Source organism: Diceros bicornis, chromosome 7, assembly GCF_020826845.1.
Source record: "Diceros bicornis minor isolate mBicDic1 chromosome 7, mDicBic1.mat.cur, whole genome shotgun sequence".
Taxonomy (NCBI): Eukaryota; Metazoa; Chordata; class Mammalia; order Perissodactyla; family Rhinocerotidae; genus Diceros; species Diceros bicornis.
Genome location: NC_080746.1, coordinates 74,843,736 through 74,864,880, shown reverse-complemented (window position 1 = coordinate 74,864,880; position 21,145 = coordinate 74,843,736). Strand labels below are relative to the sequence as shown.

Here is a 21,145-nt window from a genome sequence, read left to right as displayed (position 1 = left end):
TAACTTTGGTTGCATACAAAAACTCTACCCTTTTACTCCCCTCCTTTTTAGTTTTTGATGTCCCAATTTATCTCTTTTTATATTGTGTATTAACAAATTATTGTAGTTAGTTATTTTTAATACTTTTGTCCTTTATCCTTTATACTAGAGTTAAGTGGTTAACAAACCACCATATTTCAGTATTAGAGTATTCTGAATTTGTCTATATACTTACCTTTACCAGTGTGTGATATATTTTCAGGTTATCAATCAGCATCCTTTCATTTCAGCTTGAAGAATTCCTTACATCATTTCTTTTTTTTTTTTATTATGATATTTGATTTTATTACACAATTGAGATAATAAAAAGGGTAAATATGAAATCTAGTTTATAAAATTCTTTGCAAGATTTTATGCTCATTTAAAAGTAAATAGAAACTGGGCCGGCCCCGTGGCTTAGCGGTTAAGTGCGCGTGCTCCGCTGCTGGTGGCCTGGGTTCGGATCGCGGGCGCACACCGACGTACCGCTTCTCCGGCCATGCTGAGGCCGGGTCCCACTTACAGCAACTAGAAGGATGTGCAGCTATGACATACAACAATCTACTGGGGCTTTGGGGGGAAAATAAATAAATAAATAAAATCTTTAAAAAAAAAAAAGTAAATAGAAACTAAGCAATGTCAACAAGCCTAAGAGAAAATTCTTAATTTTGTGGTAAAAGAGAGAATTAATATTTAAAGCAGGAGGCTAAAACAAGAAGTTGGATTGAACACACACATCTATCTTTTAAAATCTTTTATAAGGACAGAAAATAAGAAACTGTGCCTCTTTTGGATTACACATTTTAAAGAATTCTTAGAAGAGAGAAAGCAGAAAACATCTCACTCAGAGAAATAAACAAATAATGAAAATCACAGTCATAAATACGCACAATAAAGAGGTACAAAGATAGGGGCTGGCCCGGTGGCGCAAGTGGTTAAGCGCGCGCACTCCGCTGCCCTGGCCCAGGGTTCGCCGGTTCGGATTCCGGGGGCGCACTGATGTACCGCTTGTCAAGCCATGCTGTGGTGGCGTCCCATATGAAGTAGAGGAAGATGGGCACAGTTGTTAGCCCAGGGCCAGTCTTTCTCAGCAGAAAAAAAAAAAGAGGAGGATTGGCAGACCTTACATCATTTCTTGTAAGGCAAGTCTAGAGGTGATGAACTCCCTTAGCTTTTGTTTGTCTGGGAAATTCTTTCTCTCTCCTATGTTTCTGATGGGTAACTTTGCCAGATAGCATATTCTTGGCAGTTTTTTCTTTTAGTACTTTGAATATATTATTCCACTTTCTCCTAACCTGTAAGGTTTCTTCTTACAGGAGAAATCTGCTGATAGCTTTATGGGGGTTCCTTGTAAGTTACAAGCTTCTTTTCTCTTGTTTTTAAGATTCTCCCTTTGATTTTTGACATTTTTATTATAATGTGTCTTGGAGAGGATCTCTTTGAGTTTGTTTTGTGACTGATAGATAAGCTTCATGAACTTGTATATCCAAATCTCTCCCCAGATTTGGGAAGTTCTCAGCCATTATTTCTTTAAACAAGCTTTCTGCTCCCTTCTCCCTCTGAAACTCCAGTAATTCACAAATTATTTATTTTGATGGTATCCATAGATCATGTAGGTTTTCTTCACTCTTTTTCATTCTTTTTTCTTTGTTCTTCTCTGACTGGATAATTTCAAAGTTCCTATCCTGCAACTCACAGATTCTTTCTTCTACGTGATCCATTCTGTTGTTGATACTCTCTATTGAATTTTTCATTTCATTCATTGCATTCTTCAGCTCCAGAATTTGCTTGGTTCTTTTTTATGATTTCTGTTAAACTTCTCATTTTGTTCATGTACTATTTTCCTTATATCACTGAATTGTCTTTCTGTGTATTCTTGCAGCTCACTGAGTTTCCTCAAAACAGGATTTTGAATTATTTATCAGGTAAATTGCAGATCTGCATGTCTTTGGGATCAGTAACTGGAAGATTATTGTGATCCTTTTGTAGTGTCATGATTCATTGATTTTTCATGTTCCTTGAAGTTTTGTGTTGCTGTCTTCACATTTGAAAGAGCAGTCATACTCTCTAGTCTTTACTCACTTCACTCTTCAATGTGTCCAAACTTGTATTTTTTGCTCCAGTGGTGTACTGGACCTTCTCTGCTGGAAACCTGGACTTCCAAAAAGACTCTCTTGTCTGTGGGTGATTGTCTAAGACACTGTTTTCCAGGACCACATTGAAAGGGGCTGGAGTTGGTTCATGGGCCACTGGAAGGTCCACAGCCAGGATCAAGGTCTCTATGCCTATTGCCTGATACACATGTGGGTGAGATGACTCCTGGGTCCCTTGGCATATGCTGTGCTGGATCCCACAGCTCCCACAAAAGCACTTTTGTCCATAGATGGATGCCAAATTCTTGTTGTTGCGGGGGGACACAAATGAGCAATATCTTATTCAGCCATGATGCTCCCTATATATTAATGATAACATACCATATACACAGTTCTGCATCTTGCATTTCATTTAGAGACCATCTCATGTCAGTTCATACAGAGCTATCTCATTCTTTTCAACAGGTGCATAGTGTCCCATTTAGGAGTACAACATAATTTAACTAACCCATTCTTTTTTTTTAATTGATGTATAATTGACATATTATATTAGGTTCAGGTGTACAACATAATGATATTTGCATATATTGCGAAATATCATCACAATAAGTTTAGTTAACAGCCATCACCATACAAACCTGTTCTTTTTTTTTTTGCCCTGAGCTAACATCTGTTGCCAATCTTCCTCTTTTTGCTTAAGGAAGATTTGCCCTGAGCTAACATCTGTGCCAATCTTCCTCTATTTTGTATGTGGGTCACTGCCATAGCGTGGCCCCTAACGAGTGGTGTAGGTCCAGACCTGGGAACTGAACCCGGGCTGCCAAAGTGGAGCATGCTGAACTTAACCACTAGGCCATCAGCTGGCCCCCGCAAACCTGTTCTTTTCTGATAGACATTTAGGTTGTTTGCAGTCTTCTGTAACTATTGACAATGCTGCAGAGAATACTCGAGTACACAGGTCTTTGTGCCCCTGTATGACCACTAATGCTGGAAAAATTTCCAGTAGTGGAATTGCTAGGTCAAAAGGCATATGCATTTGAATTGTAATAGCTTTTGCCAAATTCTCCTCAAAGAGATGACCATTTATTTTTTCAAATTTTATTTATTTATTTATTTATTTTTCCCCCAAAGCCCCAGTAGATCGTTGTATGTCATAGCGGCACATCCTTCTAGTTGCTGTATGTGGGACGCGGCCCCAGCATGGCTGGAGAAGTGGTGCCTCAGCGGGCACCGGGGATCCCAACCCCGGCCCCCAGCAGCAAGTGTGGGCACTTAACCGCTAAGCCACGGGGTCGCCCCAGACGACCATTTTATAGTCCCACCAACAATGAACAAGAATCTCTTTCTCTACAATGCACATTTTTGCCAATCTGATATGTAAAAAGTAGTATTGCACCTTAATTTTAATTTGCATTTCTCCTATTATGAGGTAGAGTATCTTTTCACTTGCTTGAAAGCCACTTGTATTATTTTTCCGTGAATTGTGTGTCCAGTCCTTTGCACATGTAATGTATTATTTTAAATTAATGTTTAACAATAAAAACACTACTTTCCTACTGTCATTTGCTCAAGAACCAGGAACTGAAGGCAGAAGCCTGTGATCTCTGCAACTGCAGGGCTGTGTGTGTGGGGAGAACCTGCAATCCTCTTGCTTCCTATCCCAGCTGCAAACTTGGGAAGATGAAATTATACTTGACCTGGCATTAACAGAGCACCTACTACGTACCAGGGTCCAGTTAAGGACTTTACACCATTGTTATTTCATTTAATCTACACAACAATCCCGTCTAGTATTTATTATTAACTTTATTTTACAGAGGAAGAAACCGAGGCTTGGAATATGGAAATAACCGGCTTAAGTAGAGTTCTCGGTGAGAGAAGTTCTGTCGTGGGGGTCCGGTGGGGTTTACTGGGGCCTTCGGAGTGCACCCTGTTTCTGGAGTTTGCCCGCCGCCCCAGACAGCGGCCCCCGCCCCGCCCGGGTCTCCTGGCCCCAGGGACCAAGGAGCGCGCGGCGGTACGTCCCGCCGGCAGGCTGGGGGCGGGGAAGGCGCGGGGACAAAGGCCGCGGCCACCGCGCTCAGGCCGGCCCGTGCGGCGGCGAACTCCAGACGCCCGGGACCTGGGCGCGCGCCCGCGCCTCGAGGAGCCGCTGCGGCGATGGAGCGCGCTGGGGCGCCGCGGGGGCCCGCGCAGGCCGGGCCCGCCGGCCCGCCGCCCGCGCCGCCCCCTCCCCCGCCCCCGCCCCCTCCTTCCCTCCCCGCGGCGGCCGCGGCGGCTCCGAGCTCGGCGAACATGGCGGCGGCGGCGGTCGGGCGGGACACTTTACCTGAGCACTGGTCCTACGGCGTGTGCCGGGACGGCCGCGTCTTCTTCATCAAGTGCGGCGCGGGCAGGCGGGGCGCGGGCGGGGGCGCGGGGCGGGCGGGCGCTCCCCGGGCGGCGGCGGCGCTAACAGGTGCACGTCTCTCCCCGCAGTGACCAGCTCCGCTGCACGACCTGGCTGCACCCGCGCACCGGGGAGCCCGTCAACTCGGGCCACATGATCCGCTCAGGTGGGCGCCGGGCCGGCGGGAGGGGGGCTCGCGCGGGACGCGCGGCGCGGCGGCCCAAGTTTGACCCGACTTTTCTCGCGATTCCGCAGACCTGCCCCGCGGCTGGGAGGAGGGCTTCACCGAGGAGGGCGCCAGCTACTTCATCGAGTGAGTGACCGGGCGCCGCCGCGCGCCCGCACCTGTGCCGCGGGGCCGACCGCTGCCCGCCGCGCGCCCGCCGCTGCCCGCGGGTCCCGGCGAGTTGGCGCGCACGGCGCCGCGGCCGCGCTCTCTGGGGTTTTGTGTGCCTGAGTTCTGCGGCGGGCTCCGGGAGGGAGGCGGGGTGGGGTCCGCGTCTCCGCCGGGGTTCCGGGGCGGGGGTCCGGCATCCCGCTGGACCTGGCAATTGGGTGGGATTCGGGCGCTGCTGTGAGGGCCGGACACGCCTCCCCGCCGGGGTCTCGGGCCGCGCGCTGTCTGGCGGGACTGGGGCCGGCACGGGCTGGGGTGGCGAGGGTAGAACCGGAGTTCCGTCCGGGGTCCGGGCCTGGGGTTGGGGAGGGGGAAAGGCACTAGGGGAGTCTCGCTCGGGGAGGCCTTTCTCTTGGGCCGCGGTCTCTGGGACGCTTGCGGAGAGTGGGCACCGCACCCGCCCCCCCATCTTAGAGCGGGCCTGCGGGGAGGGGTAGGGGTGGGGTGGGGAGGGGAACCGACCAGCCGATAATATTCCTCCAACGCTCCGCGGCTCTTGAGGCGGTGCTGAGCTCGGACAATCGCTCCCGCCGCTAGTCGAGCGGTAGCTTTTCTGCGAAACCCCGGGAGCGTTGCCCCACGAGCCAGGTTCCCCTAGACCGGGTCTGTGGAGATGAAATGGAGGGGCAGTGAGTTAAGGCGCAGCTCAGGCGCTGACACTAGTATAGGCTTCTCTTTCCCGCGCCCGGCGTGTATCTGCGTTGTATCGTTTCTCTGCAACACTGCCCTCTCGCCAGCGAGCTCGGTGAGGTCAGAACTGCTTTTGATCCCCTGCCCCAGTGCCTGGCACAGAGTAGGCACTAGGTAAATGTTTGTTCACTAAATGAATGAACTAGCCAAAGGTCTGGACCGTGGTCTGACTGGTACTAGGTGTACTTTTGGGGACTGAGTCAGAATTCCTTTTTTCACCACCTTGAAAACCCTGCTAGTTGGTAGTGGAGCAGCATATTCGACGCTCAGGTGGTCCCAGAAAATTCCGGAGCCTCCCTCCCCAGTTTGGGCTCTTGTAGGATGGTTGAAATCGTGGTGGATGAGATTTGTAGAAGTGAGCACTAGGACTGTGGTCCTGCTGTTCCACCTTATGTGTATGTGAGAGGAAAATTGGGAAGCTGGCTGGAACCATCAGAACCTCTCGGTCAGAGGGCCTTTCGGGCTCATAACTGCATCCATCAGTACTTATTAGACTTCTCCTGTGTGCCGCACATTGTTCTAGGCATTGGGACTACAGAAGTGAATGAGGCAGACAAGCTCTGGGTGCTCATGGAGCTTGCAATCTAGTGGGGGAGGGGAGCGAGCAGAGAATAAGTAAATAAACCAAGAAGAATAATGTCAGATAGTGGTAAGTACTCTGCAGAAAATTAAAATAAGGTGATGCAATACCTAGTGAGTGAGTGCCTTGGTTGGTTTGGGAGGTCTGTGGTGGTGTTTCTGAATAGCTGACATTTAAGGTAAAATTTGAATGACAAGAAAGAGCCATCTTTGTGTCGATGAGGTGGCAAAGCATTTCCAGAGAGGGAACAGCTAGTGCAAGGGCTTTAAGGCATGAAAGAGCTTCAAGTTCAAGGAGCAGGAAGGCCAGTGTGGCTGGAATGTGGTGAATAAGGTTTAGAGGTTGGGAAAAGAGGTGGGTCCAGCAAAGGAGACTGAGAAGGACTGAGAAGGTAGGAGAAAACCCAGGAGAATGTGGGGTCACAAAAGCCTAAAGGACAAAACCTGACTGGAGTAGGTGGAAGAGAAAATATGGAGTGAGGAAATAGAGTCAGTAAGTACAGGCAAATCTTTCAGGCAGTTTTGTTAGGAATTGGAGTTGAGAAATTAGCTGAGGACTGGAGAGGATACGGGTTTGAGGGAGGAGTTTTCTTTTTTTAGTGGGAGAGTGTAGAGCATGCTTGGTTCTGATGAGAATGATCCAGGAGAGAGGAGAAACAGATGATGCAGGAAAGAGATGAGACAATTGCTGGAGCAGTGTTTCTGACAAGGTGAGAGGGAAGGGATTGAGGCATACCTCTCACTGGTCCTAGGCGGGCACAGGGCATTTCATCCGTGTGATGGGAGGAAGGGCTGTGAGTGCCAGAGCTGATGCAAGCAGGTTGATAGGTTTGGTGAGGGGAGAGATGGGTGTTCCTGTCTGATGGTTTCTGTCTTTTCCATGAAGTGCTAGAGCTGGGGAATTGCGGGGTCTGTAGGACTCTGTAGACCGTAGTCACAGCCTCCCTACCCTTGTCTCTTTTGCTGACTCTTCTGTGGTAGCTCTGTTTGTGAAGTGCCTAGTGATGATCCTACAGCAAGCCCTGGCTCCCCACCCCCCAGGGCCTCGGCTGAGTCCTCTCAGGCCTAGGGGAAAGCAGTGTGTGGGAGTGTCCCCTACCCTCAAAGGCAAGGCATGTGGGAGGCTGGGACCCCGTGGCAGCTGACTGTATTTCCTACTTCCTTCTGTGACAATTTCTTGAGCGACTTAAGGGTTGGGAGTAATTGTTCTCCTTTTCTTCAGTCTCTTTTCCTTCAGTCTGCTTTCTTAGATTTGCCATGAGCATTTCTGAATGTTGGATTTTTTTTCAGATCCCCCTCTAACGTGGCTCAGTTAGAAGGGCAGCACTGACACAGCTGATTGTGTTTTCCCCAATGGATCCGTGGACTGGAAAGTCGTGTAAGGTTTTCAGGATGCATCAGTTGCTCCTGATATTTAGCGGATGTTTGAATACTCTCGAGAGTCCATTTCTTGAAGCAGAAAACCTTGTGCTAAGGCAGGTGGATTTTAGTTTTGATTTCTGCACTTTTGGTTCAATTTTGGATTAACTAGGAGCAAAACATAAGCAGTCTGCTCCCAGTTCTCCCAGTTCTAGATGAGGTGATGCTGACGTCCCTGTGAAGAAGGCTTCTTGTACTCTAAAACTTCTCTACTTTCTCATGAGTCTCTTAGCTAGGTAGCAAGATATAATAGTAATTGTGACAATAGCGTCATTAACAGCAGCAGCAATAATAGTAGTAGCAGTTATGTAATAGCCTCATCTTTTCGAGTCCTTGAAAAATGCCAGGAACTGTTTTGTAACTATTATCTGATTTAATTCTCACAACAACTTGATGATGTAAGAACTGTTACTAGTCTCATTTTACCGATGTGGAAACTTGTAATAATCCTGGGCATTCTGATAGCAAAAGACAGTTGGCTTTTTCACCTATTTTTTCTCCTTTTAACAGCCCCTAGAAGCAGCAGAGCAGGGATTATCCTGTTCTTCAGATGATGAAACTCAGGTCCATGAAGTTCAGTAATTTGGCTGAAATGTTAGAACTGGGCCTGGAATGTAGGTCTTCAGTCGTAACCATGGCAGTGGTGGTGGCTCTTTACCTCACGTCACAGGTGAGAGCCAGCATCGATACTTGAAGGAGCCTTGTGCCGTGTGCCCTTGCTCTGAGTCAGGCTGCCCAAGGCTCATGGGGCCAGACCCCTTCTTTGCTTTTTCTGGGGATTGAGGCACCCTGGAAGGGCAGCAGCCCTTGGTCTCCTGTGCTGATTGGTGGCGGCGCATGTCTCTGATTAGTAAGAAATGGAAGATGTTAATTATTTATTTATTTATTTTTTTTTTTTGTGAGGAGATCAGCCCTGTGCTAACATCCGCCAATCCTCCTCTTTTTTTTTTTTTTTTTGCTGAGGAAGACGGCCCTGGGCTAACATCTGTGCCCATCTTCCTCCACTTTATATGGGACGCCGCCACAGCATGGCTTGCCAAGCAGTGCGTCGGTGTGCGCCCGGGATCCGAACCAGCGAACCCCGGGCCGCCGCAGCGGAGCGCGCGCACTTAACCGCTTGCGCCACTGGGCCGGCCCCTGGAAGATGTTAATTATTACGTAGTAAAAACAGCTGGGCAGACACAGCCTTCTCAAACGTGAGACCCATGAGGGAAAGTTCTTGAAGAGGCCTGGGGAGCTGGAGTGTTACACTGGGCTGGTCTTCAGGGGTTTTGTGGAACCCTCTGCATTGGGTTCTCCCTACAGCAGGCTTTGAATAGGTCCTGAGTCAATAAGGAGGATGAATGGCATGGAGGAGGGGTCTTGGCTACCCTGCCTGTGCCAAGGTTGCTGCTTGAAGGCAAGGATCCTGTTCCCCAGCTCTGAGACTTTGGCACCCAGCCCAGCCCTGGGCACTGAGTAGGCACATGGTATTTATTGAAGCAGCAGTGTGTTAAGGGACCCAGTGAGTTCAGTAGGTATTCCAGGTCTTGGAAAACTTGTTGGGCAGGAGATTGGGGATGTGGAGGAGACTGGGCAAAGTGAAAGAAGCAAAGCAGCCAAGAGCCGCACCTGTAAAGGCTGGTACCTGGAGCCCAGGCTTCTTGGATGTAGTTGCTTGCTGTTGAGAACAGCTCTCAAAGCAGGAACCCGGCCTCCTCTGGCTCCTTCACCTCATGACCTTGTGCTCTGCAGCTGGGGAGTGGGACATCTGTTGGCCATTGGACCAGGCCTCCCTCCCTCCCTGGTTGCCAGGCCTTGGTGTCCTCTGTGTCTTGGCTTCATGGTCCTGGCAGGAAACAGCTGATTGCGCAAGGTTTCTTCCAGTGTTAAGTTCCTCAGTTTTAGCTTTGGAGCCTCGCAGGGCCGTCCTGTGTGGTGTTCTTCTCCTGTGGGTGCCCATCACCAAGTGAGGGCAGTGAGGCTCTTAGGAAAGACATTTCTGAGGCTTGGAGTAAGGCCGACTTTCCCCTCCCCAGCGCTTTGGACCGCAGCAGCTCCTCGGGGCAGGACTGGCTACATAATTTGCAGGACTCAGTGCAGAATGGAAGTGCAGGGCCGCTCGTTCAAAAAGCTGGAGAAAGGTGCCATTAAAGATATTAAGTGTAAAACGTTTTCCCTTCTTCTGCAGTCTTTCCCTCAACTTATCATGGTGTTTTTATTTGCTATTTAAAGTCATTCTAAGTAAAAAAATGAAAAATTTAAATTATTAGCATAAATCTTATGGTTCATCTTTGTATTGTGGAATATAAATTTTTAAATGCAGACATCAGAGCGTTGACCTCATAGGCTGACTCACCACCACCACACCCCACTTGGAGACACCACAGCACAAGAGTGCCGTTGCTCAGGCCCTCCTGGACAGAAGTGAGGAGCAGGAAGGCTGGGTTGGGCTTGTGGCTCCAGGAGGCTGGGAGTGGGCAATTAAGAACCTGTCCCAGGATGGCAGGGAGTGGGGACCAGGTGTGAGCCAAGGCTTCAAGCCTCCTTCAGAGGGGTTACCCTTTTGGAAATAATGCTAAATCTCTAGAGAGTGTTTTTGTATTCATCAAACCCATTTTTCAGTCTGAAATTAGAAGAGGAGTTGGGGAGTGAAGGCTGAACCAGGGGTGACAGAATGTCCAGGTGGGCACCCCACTTGGCTGTAGGCACCAGTGTAGAAGGCCCTTTGGGAAAGCCTGTGAATACTGGACAGCCCAGGAAGCTGCCCTCTTGAGGTTTAATTATGCCATCACCCAAGGGACAGTCTTCCAGGCCACCCCTAGGACGAAGTCTGTCCCGTCTGCCACATTTTCCTCCCCAGACAAAGGTTGAACTTCATGTTAGTGAAATTTATCATGTAAAGTGCTGATAAAGTGCCAACCTGGTTCATTTATTTGTCGTCTTTCTCATTGAGGTATTGCTGGAACAGCAGTCCCCAAAACTTTATTTCAAACCAGAAGGCGACAGCTGCAAAGAATTTCTGGGAACCTAGCAGCTTACATCGATTTAAAATGGAAATTCTGAAGCCTCATGTTGAAGGTTAAGAAAAGGTTCTCCCAGCCTGGCAAGGTCTGGCGTAATCCCACGCTTGATGTTGCGTTTCCTGGTTGGTTTATCAAGGAGAAAACTGGCTCATGGATTGAAATGTTAGGTTCTGTGCAAAAAGAACAACAGCGGTGTTGTGCAGAAAGCTGAAGGAAGGATTAAAAGCCATGACTCGTACCACAGTCTCAAAACCATCCCAGAAAAGATCTGGGAAAACCTCTTTCAAAACAGTCTCAAGTTGCTTCTTAAGGCCCTTTACCCCTGGGAGGGGTTTGCTTCAGAGAAAGGACAGGAGGTAGACACCCCTGATTTGCAGTGCTGTGTGTGTGAAGAGAGGGGTGTAGGATTCTTGTGCATTGATGGCACTCTTTCCATTCTCTCTTGATCTCTGTGTGACTGCATTTTGGACTTCCTAAACTGAGGACTTTGGAAAACGGAGCTTATTGAAGAAAGCACTTCACGATGTGGACTATTTGGTGACTTTATGAGGTGCCTGCTCCAGTTTTCTGTGTCCTCAGAAAAGACACGGGTTTTTTTTTTTTTTTAAAGATTTTATTTATTTATGTTTTCCCCCCAAAGCCCCAGTAGACAGCTGCATGTCACAGCTGCACATCCTTCCAGCCGCTGCATGTGGGACGCGGCCTCAGTATTGCCGGAGAAGCCGCGCGTCGGTGCGTGCCCGGGATCCGAACCCGGGCCGCCAGCAGTGGAGCACGCGCACCCAACCGCTAAGCCACGGGGCCGGCCCAAAGACACAGGTTTGCATCTTTCTGTTCAGCCTAAGACAGTAGCATCTCAGTAAACTGGCATGATGTCCTAAGTAAATATTGGCAGAAGGAAAAACACGGAGGAATATGGTTTTATTTGCCTATTGTTTTCACATGGCTGTCAAAACATTGACTGTTTGATTTTCTGAAATGAGAAGTGTTTTAGGTTGCTGTTTTATTGTTTACGGACTGCTTCATGAACATTATCTTGTTGGAGGCTCTCAATTATTGCATTTTTTAGTGCAGGAACGTGGGCTCAGAGAGATAAAGTGACTTCCTAAAGTGGCGTGCTGTACGAGTTTAGTTTTTTCAGGGATCAGAGAAGAGAGAGGACATGTTGTTGTCTCTGAGCAAGGCTTCTCAGACTTTCGACCACAGTTCTAATGACAGAAGAGGGTGAAGGCCAACTCACCTGGGAGACTGGATGGCGGAAAGCATCCTCACAATGTTGGTTCTGTCTGAAATTTCATGTAGACTTTACCCTCAATTTAATTTATTATAAAATTCCCTCCCTTACCTTCCATTAAGATGAATACTTGGGCAGGATGCATCATGTTTCTTGTATGGCTTTGTGTTTTCCTAAACAGAAATGTGTACCTCTGGGACACCAATTCCCATGTTCAGTCTTAAGTGACAGGGAAGAGTGAGGAGACCACTCTGTGGCCTTCCAACCTCTCTGGGCCCTGCGTCCCCAAAAGGAGGTGTACAGGCCTCGAGGAAGACAGCACCAGCAGCTGTTGTGACCTTGGGTTGTCTTTTGCCTGGACTGAGTTTTGCCAGACCATCTCTCTTGCTTCCAGCCTACTCAGAGTCCCCTGGATGCTGGCCTGGCAGCAGGGTTGGGTTTTCTGGAAGCCCAAGGCACAGCCAGGCGACTTCATCATGCATAAAAATGTATAGGAGTTGTGTATGTGGTGGTAGCATGTGTAAGGAGGCAGTGGGGAAGTACATGGGCTCTGGAATCAGCTCCCTAGATTCTAATTCCAGCTCCACCATTTATGGCTCCCTGACCCTAGCGGGTTACCTACTCCGGTTAAGCCTTACTTCCTCACCAGTAAAATGGGGATAAACGTGAGAATTACATGAATTAATTGATGGAAAGGGTTTAGCAAGTGCCTGGCACATAGTAAATGCCCAATAAATGTGAGCTCCTTTTCAGAGCATCCACACAACTGTGGGGTGGATATGCGAATTCTGAGTCCTAATTGCGTTCAGCTGCTGCTGTGGGAGAAGTCTGGTGTCCTTGAACTGGAATTGCCCGGGTCAGGAGCCTGCGAACTGTAGGACTCAACTCAGAAATTGGTTTGGACCAATAGAAGCTGCATAACCATATGGTTATTAAAAGGACGTCCTCATTCTTGGGGAATATGCACGTAAGTATTTGCTCTTAAGTGGTTGAGGAAAAAAATTCTGTGTGTATGTGTGTTCAGGGGCGTGGATGATAGAGCAAACAGAGCAAAATGTTAACAATGGGTCAGTCTGGGTGAGGGGTATGTGGAGGTTCTTTGTACTATTCTTGCACGTCTTCTGTAAGTTTGAAATGATTTCCAGATAAAAAGTTAATTTTAAAAACAACTCTTGGGGGCCGGCCCCGTGGCTTAGTGGTTAAGTGCGCACTCTGCTACTGGTGGCCTGGGTTTGGATCCCTGGCGCGCACCGATGCACCGCTTGTCTGGCCATGCTGAGGCTGCGTCCCACATACAGCAACTAGAAGGATGTGCAACTATGACATACAACTATCTACTGGGGCTTTGGGGAGAAAAAGGAGGAGGATTGGCAATAGACGTTAGCTCAGGGCCGGTCTTCCTCAGCAAAAAGAGGAGGATTGACATGGATGTTAGCTCAGGGCTGATCTTCCTCCCAAAAAAAAAAAAAAAACACTGTATAACTGTCTATCAGGGTTGTGCTGTCCCACGGCCATGGGTACCTTGTCCAGGCTGCAGGGACCTGGAGACCAAGAGCCCAGGGTAATGAGGTATGAAAACAGCTCCTGGTTTACCTCTTTCCTGGGCATTCAGAGGGCTGCACAGATGTCTGCTCCTTAATCTGGGCGGCCACCTGGTTATCGGCTCTGACCGCTGAAGGACAGACTTATTGTCTGGTGCTGCCCGGGCCACAGATGTCAACAGTAATAGTCTTCGGAGTGCTCTATAGTTGAAAAACACATACATTCCTTTTAGAAGCAGGTATTTTTATTGTCCTCATTTTACATATCAAGCGCTTGAGGCCTGAGGTGGGAGGGCGGTTAAAAGGTCTTCCTTCCCAAGGCCAGAGCATCAGTGAGAGAGCTGGGATGTGAACCTGAGTCTTCTCGACTCCAAGTTTGGGTGCTGTTTCTACCATGGTACGAGGTGTTTTCTGGCTCCCACGGCCACTCTCTGTCCTGAATCCTCCGTACTGGGTCTACGTCCCCAGACTGGTTCTTTGCACCTTCCCTGATGACCCCGAGGCAGAAGCCTCCTTGGGCCTCCCTCAGAAAGTCCCCCGAAGGGTAGATGAGTGATGGGTGGGGTGGATACTCCCCAGGCAGGACAGTGGGCAGGTCCCTGGTGCTCTGGGAAGTGGACCCCCCTCCCCCCCATGTCAGCTGACCGCAGCTTAGGGGCTGATGAGCCTCTTAAGCCTGCTTAGAGCCAGGCTGTCTCTTTCACATTCTGCCAGAAGAGCATTTCCAACGTCATGGCCAGTGTTCTCAGGGGCTTTTCCCGAGGGTTTCTCATCCTCTCGGGGTCTGACAGCTTGGAGTTAGCATGCAGTCTCTCCCAGGGGCTGTTGGCTACCTCCCGTGCTTCCCTGGAACACTCTGCAGTGCAGGGGGTGGGTAGTTTGCTCGGGGGATGGAGGGGGCAGAGGGCCCATTCCAGCCCTATACACAGGCCCCTGGCTACGCAGCCTTCTGTGTTCCCTCCCCCTGGGTGAAGTGGGAGATGAGACCATCTCCTTCCTGGAAGGAGTGGAGCCAGAGCAGTGTTTCACATTGATGCAGTAACCTCTGCAATAATCGTATTCTCTCTACTTGTGAACTGAGTTGCCTGTGCAAGTCCAGGGATGGAACCAGTGGGCCACCTTGAGGAGTGGTGAGCACCTTATTGGAGGAACAGTCTAATCAGAGGCTGGATGGCTTTTGGTCCAAGGTTCATCCGTTCAGTCACCAGACTGATGAAGCATCTGCTACATACCCATCACACTGGGTGCTGTGGCGAGAAATAGAGGTCACCATCTCTGCCTTCCAGCGGTGGCCAGTCCAGGAGAGAAGATGGACACTGGACAGTTGCAGTATGGGTGACTGGAGCTGGGGCCCTGAGGCGGGGGCCCTAGGGAGCTTCAGAATGAGTGTGAGGAAGGCCAGGCTGCTGGGGAGGAGAGCAGCAGGCAGCCCGAGACAGGAGAGGCCAGTGGAGGAAGTGGGAAGGCACTGGGGGACAAGGGTGAAGGTGTAGTGTGTGTGTGCCTGTCTGCGCCTGGAAGAGGCTGGCATGGAGTTGAGGAGTAGGGACTGGTCCTGGACAGCATCCCTAACAAGTAGGGCTTCAGGCGAGTCATGTAATTGGGGATTTGCCCTAGGGCTTCCCCAACTCCTGTGTGTAAGGGCTGGTGCCACCTGGGGGTTACAAAACATGAATTCTGGAGTCTGAGTGCCCAGGTTGAAATCTTGGCTCTGCTGCTGGCTTGGACAGGTCACTTAAACCTCTCTGTGTCTTCAGATGTTTCTTCATCTGTAAAATGGGGACAGTGACAGTACTGCTGACTTAAAACAGTGCCTGGCAAACTGTCCATGCTATATAAGAATTAACTATTATCATTACTACTCCTGTAAAGGAAGCCCCTCCCCTTGGTGAAATGTGGCACAGGCAGCAGGAGAGCTGCGGTTTCTTCTCTTTGGGGAAGTCTCCTGAGATCAGGCTAGCCAGAGGGAGAGTTGTGCTTTGTTGTTGAGACTTGGCTTTAAAGGGAAGTTGGGCACTAAATGGTTGGTGCTAAATATCAAAGAAATGATTCCTCATCTTTGAAGCCCTTTATGGCTGTGTCCAACCAAAGAGAAAATGAACAGTTTCCTCGTACTTAGGATTGACACATTTTCCAAACGGGCAGTTTTCATTTCCTCCCTGTCCTTTGCCCCCGCCATGAGAGTGTTCCCAGGTGTTAGTGTTTGTGTTTGCACTGCTTGGCAGGGCAGCTGGCTCTTTTTTTTGGAGGCAATAACCCTGATGTCTATACTAGAGCCCTTGATGAGTGAGCAGCAAGGGTAGACTGGAGGTAGAAGCAGCATTCTGGAATGCTGAGACAGAACCTCTAGAGGGTGGGACTGGGAATCGGCATTATTACAAGCTCCACAGGTGATTTTATGGACACTGAACGTGGAAACGTCTCTGAGCTTCAGCTCCCCCATCTGTACAATGATGACAGTGCTACTTTCCTCCCCGGTGTTGAGAATTAAATGTGATGGCCTATGAAGCTCCTCGCATGCTAGCTGGCACATGGTGGGTGCTCGGACATCGTGAGTCCTTTCATACAGGAGGACATCTGTCGGAACTGATCGGATGCAGCTGTGTGAAAGGCCTTGCGAAAGTGTCAGTAGGGTCTGGCTGTCTGTAATGCCCATCCCGTTACCCAGGGTAGATCCTGGGGGGCCAGGCTCCCTGGTGGGCTTCTGGTTTCCTCCATGGAGATTGGGAATGCGCCGCCCTCCCTTATGCCCAGGTGATGCTATCAGTCCCACAGGTTGGTGATGGGGCTGTTCTTGTGGGTGACAGAATGGGGCCTGTGCCTGTCTAGAGGGTGAGCTGGCAGTTCCACATCTCAGAACCCCATGACCATTTAGGGACCCTCCTGAGGGCAGAGGACAGGCTGGGGTGAGCAGTGGGTTGTTCTGAGTGATTGACATTGCAGCCCGCTCACCTGCTTTGGTTGTCAGTTAAGTTGAGAAATGGGAATACTTCCTCTGTGTGGGAGAATCAGTGTCCCTGCAGGCAATGGTGATGATGAGTAAGCTGTAGAGGTGTCTGGCATTGCAGTCTTCCCTGAGCTGGCCCTGGGGGAGATAGAGCAGGGGCAGGATTGTGACTCAGTGCCATGAACAGCTCACCAGCTCTCTGGGGACGGTGTCAGGCACAGAGTCGGTGCCCAACCAAATTGGTGTGGGTTGGTTTATTTGACATTTGGCATGACCCTCTTGAAACTGGCAGCTATAGAAAGAGGGAGGGTTGGTTGAAGGTGGGAGTAAATTGGGGTTTGTAAGCTGAAGGGGGGAGAAGGGACACAAAGTCAGCCGTCAGGGTCCCAGGAAATGGTTCTGTTCCCTGCCCATGAAAGTGTTTGGAAAGATTTTTTTCCTCAACACATTTTGACCTGGGGATTAAAAAAAATAGAGAGATGAATGCTGTGAAGCTAAATGTCTATAATCACTGTACCCATTAATGCATTGCTAAATAGAATTGGTGTACCTGAAATTGCATCCGTTTACCGAGGCTTTGAATAATTACATTTTTTTACCCCTGGTGTGTGGGTGGGAGCGGGAGGGAGCTCAGCCAGCCTCTGCTTCGACTTTTTCCCAGCCTTCCTCACCTGAAAATGCCTAGACGTGTTTGTGTGTTGGGCACCAGGTGGTTTCCAAAACTCAGAGGGGATATTTATTCTTTAGGGGAGAGGCAAGTAATTGGCTTCCTATTCTGTGAATAGATAGATATTTAAATTAGAATCTAAAACACACTCTTTTTATTTCAAAGGCTCTATGTGTCTGAGGAGCCCCATGATTTCAGGTGTAATAATCGTGTTGTGTGATGATCTTGCTGGGCCTTTCTTAGGCTGCTCCTTGGGGATGGAAGGACCTGGTTGGTGCTGATTACTTCCTTGAGTCCATGGAAAAGTTTGAGAATTTTTTTTCTTTAAGGTCTGTGTTGGGTTTTGCTTGGTTCTGGGGTTCAGTAAGCTGAGCTCGGGGGCAGAGGGACTGTCACACTGGGAAGCCAGTTGCTTTTGTTGAGTCCTTGTTTGTTTATTTTACAAACGTTTGTCTAATGCTCACCGTGTGCGCCATTCTAAGGACTTAACAGACGTGGGCTCATTTAATCCTTGTACCAGCCCTATGAGGTAGGTATTATCATGATCCTCATTTTACAGGTCAGAAAGGTGAGGAGGCCCAGGGAGGTTGTGGAACTCGCAGCACAGGTGGCAGGGCTGGGATTGAACCCAGCTGTCGTTAATTGGGGTCCTCACAGCCCCCTTGTGCTCTGCTTGGTCTGTCTCACTCTGTTTCGTGGCGGGCTGTGCTCTGATTCATTTCAGGGAAATGCTCAAGCTTCACACAACGCACTTAGGGGCTGTGGCCATGAAGAGGGATGTGAGGCCACAGCCTGGGCAGCTGGTGTGGGACTCCATAGGAGCAAACCCTGTGAGGCCTTTAGTTGTGTCAGCTCTGTAGCTCTGGCTGACCTGGTGGGCATTGGCACCCCCTGCCCCTGACATATGCATGTCTGATTGTAGAGAAGGCTCCTGATGGGGGTGGTATGGGCTGTGCCTGGAGACGGCTCTGCAGACTCATCCAGAGGGCCACACCCTGGGCTCAGAGACTGACTGAGGCAGTCCACCCAAAGTGGAAAGAATGTTCTGAATAAACTCCTCTTCCTGGTGAAAGGGTTTGGCCTTTGGAGGAGAGTAGCCTGAAAAGCTCACATTCAGTGCTTCCCTGAAGCCCCTGGGCTATTGCTCAGGTCCTTGGCCTTGGACATTAGTCCGTGAGGGGAAGCAGGGAGAAGGTGGCTGTCTTTTCTGTCCCCATAGGTACCTCGGGGTATTGTGAGGGGTGTGGTGATGGCAGCAGTGGCCACCTGGGGAGGGAACAGGAATGCCCTTGGCTCAGAAGTAGAGCCTCGGTGATAGGGGAAAAGGGCCTGGTAACTCCTGCTCGGGGCCTCCAGGCAGAGAGCCAAGAGAGTCAGTTTTTAAGTTATGTTAAGCATTCTGTGGCCCCGGAGACTTTGTCCTTGCTGAGGACCTCGACTTCCTTCTTGTAGGTTGATAACATTCCCCTGGCTCCCCCATCCCTTCCCATCTGAAACCTTTCTGGAGCTGAACGTGGCCTCAGGACTCCCCCGGCCAGGCTGTTGAGATGACCGTGGCTCCTTCCCATTGGAAAGCCCTGCCTGGTGGGTTGCTATCAGGTGGGATAGGTGAAGGGACCACCTCCCTGAGGCTACTGTCTCATGCTGAGGGATTCTGACTGGACTCGGCCTTGCACACAGTTCAGCTGTTCCCACTCCAGGCTCTAGATGGGGCAGCTATAGGGTCATGAGTGAGCGCACAGGCTCAGCAGCCCGACTTTGTGGCTGTGGAACTGGGCGAGTTATTTAACCTCTGTAAAATGGGGCAAATGCTGGTATCTGCCCCACGGGTCTTTTGCAGTGATTAAATGAGAATACTGCATGTAAAGTACTCAGTTTCTGAACATAGTATAGTCCAATACATTTTAGCAAGTATTTCCATTAATACCAGGTATTTTCTGTTTTCTGTGTGATGGCTCCACTGGTCCAACTATATTGGCTAATTCCTTGACTTACATCCCACAGGGACTCTGTTTTCTGGTATAGACAGAGGATACTGTGTGTACTGTCCAGCTCAGATTTTGTTATGGGCGTTTTCTAATGGGGGACATTGAACATCCTGATGGATTTTGCCAAAGGTTAAAAACATCCACTGCTATGTGTGTTTTTTTTTTTTATTTTATTGATTTTTTTGAGGAAGATTTGCCCTGTGCTAACATCTGTTGCCAATCTTCCTCCTTTTTTTCCGTTTTTCTCCCCGAAGCCCCAGTAGATAGTTGTATGTAATAGTTGTACATCTAGTTGCTCTATGTGGGATGCCGACTCAGCATGGCTTGATGAGCAGTGCGTAGGTCCGCGCCCAGGATCCAAACCAGTGAACCCTGGGCTGCTGAAGTGGAGCATGCGAACTTAACTGCTACGCCACCGGGCCGGCCCCTACGTGTGTTTTTTACCACAGCTGCGCTCTAATTAAGACCTTGGCTGTTATAGCTATGGGTTTAGGCAGTTTGGATATAGTTGCAGCAAAAGTTGTGTCTGACCAAAGCCCTGGCTTGCTTCCCCTGGGCAAGAGGAAAAATAGCTCCAGTGATAATGGAAAAATGGAGAGGGGAGGCCAGATTCAGTTCAGCATTTCTGTATCGTTTTTGCCAGGTACCTGGGGCCACATTTGTCATACCCTGGGGGATATCAGGGGGCCCAGGGAGCTGGTGAAGCAAGAGGTGCACACATCTTCAGGTGATAGGATGGTCAGGTGGTGTTCATGAAGTGTCAGGACAAGTAGTGCAGGTGCGGGATGGAGAGGAATGTGCAGGAAGAGAGGATTCAGGGGCTGGATGAGTCAGGAAAACTTGGGGGGTCCTGCGAGTGGGGATTGGGTGGGGATGAGAAGAGGAATGGGTGCTCAGGCAGGGGGACCAGCAGTCATCGTTGAGGGGTCCCTGCATTGAGCAGGCTTTTACTGAGCACTGGGTTATGCCGAGCACTGGCTTGGACACCAAAATGAGTAAAGCAGAGAAAACAGCACTGAGAGGCAAAATAGTTGGGAGCATGGTCCCTGGTACAGGATTGCCGGGGTTTGAATCCTGCCCTGCCACTTGCTAGCTTGTGGATCCTGAGCAAGTTGTGTAATCTGGAACCTCAGTTTCCTCATCTGTAAAATGGGAATAATAATAGTTGTGGTGGGGATTAAATGAGTTGATATAAAGTACTCAGAATAGTCGAGTATAGAAAGTACTCCGGTGTGTTGTCTGTTACTGTCACTAGAATATGTGCTTCCTAAGGGCAGGCGTTTTGTCTGTCATGATCACTGCTGTGTCACTGGCTCCCGAAGCTATCTGGTACATAGTAGGCATTATGAATCAAAATGTCATTGGTGTCCTCAAGGGGCCCAGGAGCCTGTGCTGTGGTGGGGACACAGACATGTCAACAAGTAGAGGATACTGTGCATGCAAATGATCTGATAAGGGAAGCATGGGGACTGGAGGGAAGGCTTCTGGGGTAGGGGAGCCTAAGTTGGACCTTGAAAAACAAGCAGGGATTTGTTGGGTCATGGAAGGGGGTTTGGGTGTTGGAGGGGGAGGAAGCAGCAAGGGCAGAGCGGTGCGAGAGCATGACACGTTCAAGGACCTTGAGAGAGGAAGGGGGCTGCATAAAGGGCTGCTCAGGGGAGGTGGGGCTTCGTCCTGAGGACAGTGCGGATCCAGGGAACTGGCTTAAGCAGGGGTGTGACCGGGGCCCCACCGTGCTTGTTGGGGAGGAAGGTGGGATATGCTGGGGGCGGCAGTCATTCTCCCAGATTCTAGCTCGCACTGGTTGCCTGCAGGGGTGGGTCTGGAGGAGGTAGGTTGGAGCCTGCAAGGGTTCCCACCCTGCAGGTGAGGGGTTTGGCCTCCACAGGAGAAGCAGGTAACCCACACCACTGCCTGGCAGCCCTCCTGCCTTAAAATAGAAAGAGACGGAGATAAAGAGTGGGTGGTGTGAGTGTCCGAGGGGTGACCCAGTTAAAACCTGACCCGCTGGAAGTGCAAGAGTCGCCCTCGGTCTCGCTGGACCATCAGGACCTTCTAAGGAGCAGCTGCCGAGGGTGGCCTCACTCTCCTTACCTCGTCCCTCCTCAGCCCTGGGCACTGGACAGATGTCCTGTCACCGTGGCTTTGGCCCCACCCCCCGGACAGAGGAAATCTGGC

At 49.9% G+C, this 21,145-nt stretch overlaps 1 protein-coding gene across 3 annotated transcripts in view; it reads left to right on the top strand.

Moving 5' to 3' along the window:
* The first annotated feature begins 4,363 nt into the window (after nt 1–4,363).
* Nucleotides 4,364–21,145, top strand: part of PLEKHA7 (pleckstrin homology domain containing A7) — a 214,422-nt gene continuing 197,640 nt past the window's right edge. The window contains exons 1-3 of one of the 3 annotated variants that reach the window (XM_058546059.1): nt 4,364–4,492; nt 4,590–4,666; nt 4,756–4,813. In XM_058546059.1, the coding sequence (XP_058402042.1) occupies nt 4,407–4,492; nt 4,590–4,666; nt 4,756–4,813 (221 nt within the window). In that variant the 5' untranslated portion in view covers nt 4,364–4,406. Of the gene's footprint in view, nt 4,493–4,589; nt 4,667–4,755; nt 4,814–5,416; nt 6,877–21,145 lie in introns of those variants that run through there. The other 2 variants (XM_058546058.1, XM_058546063.1) reach the window with 2 other exon arrangements.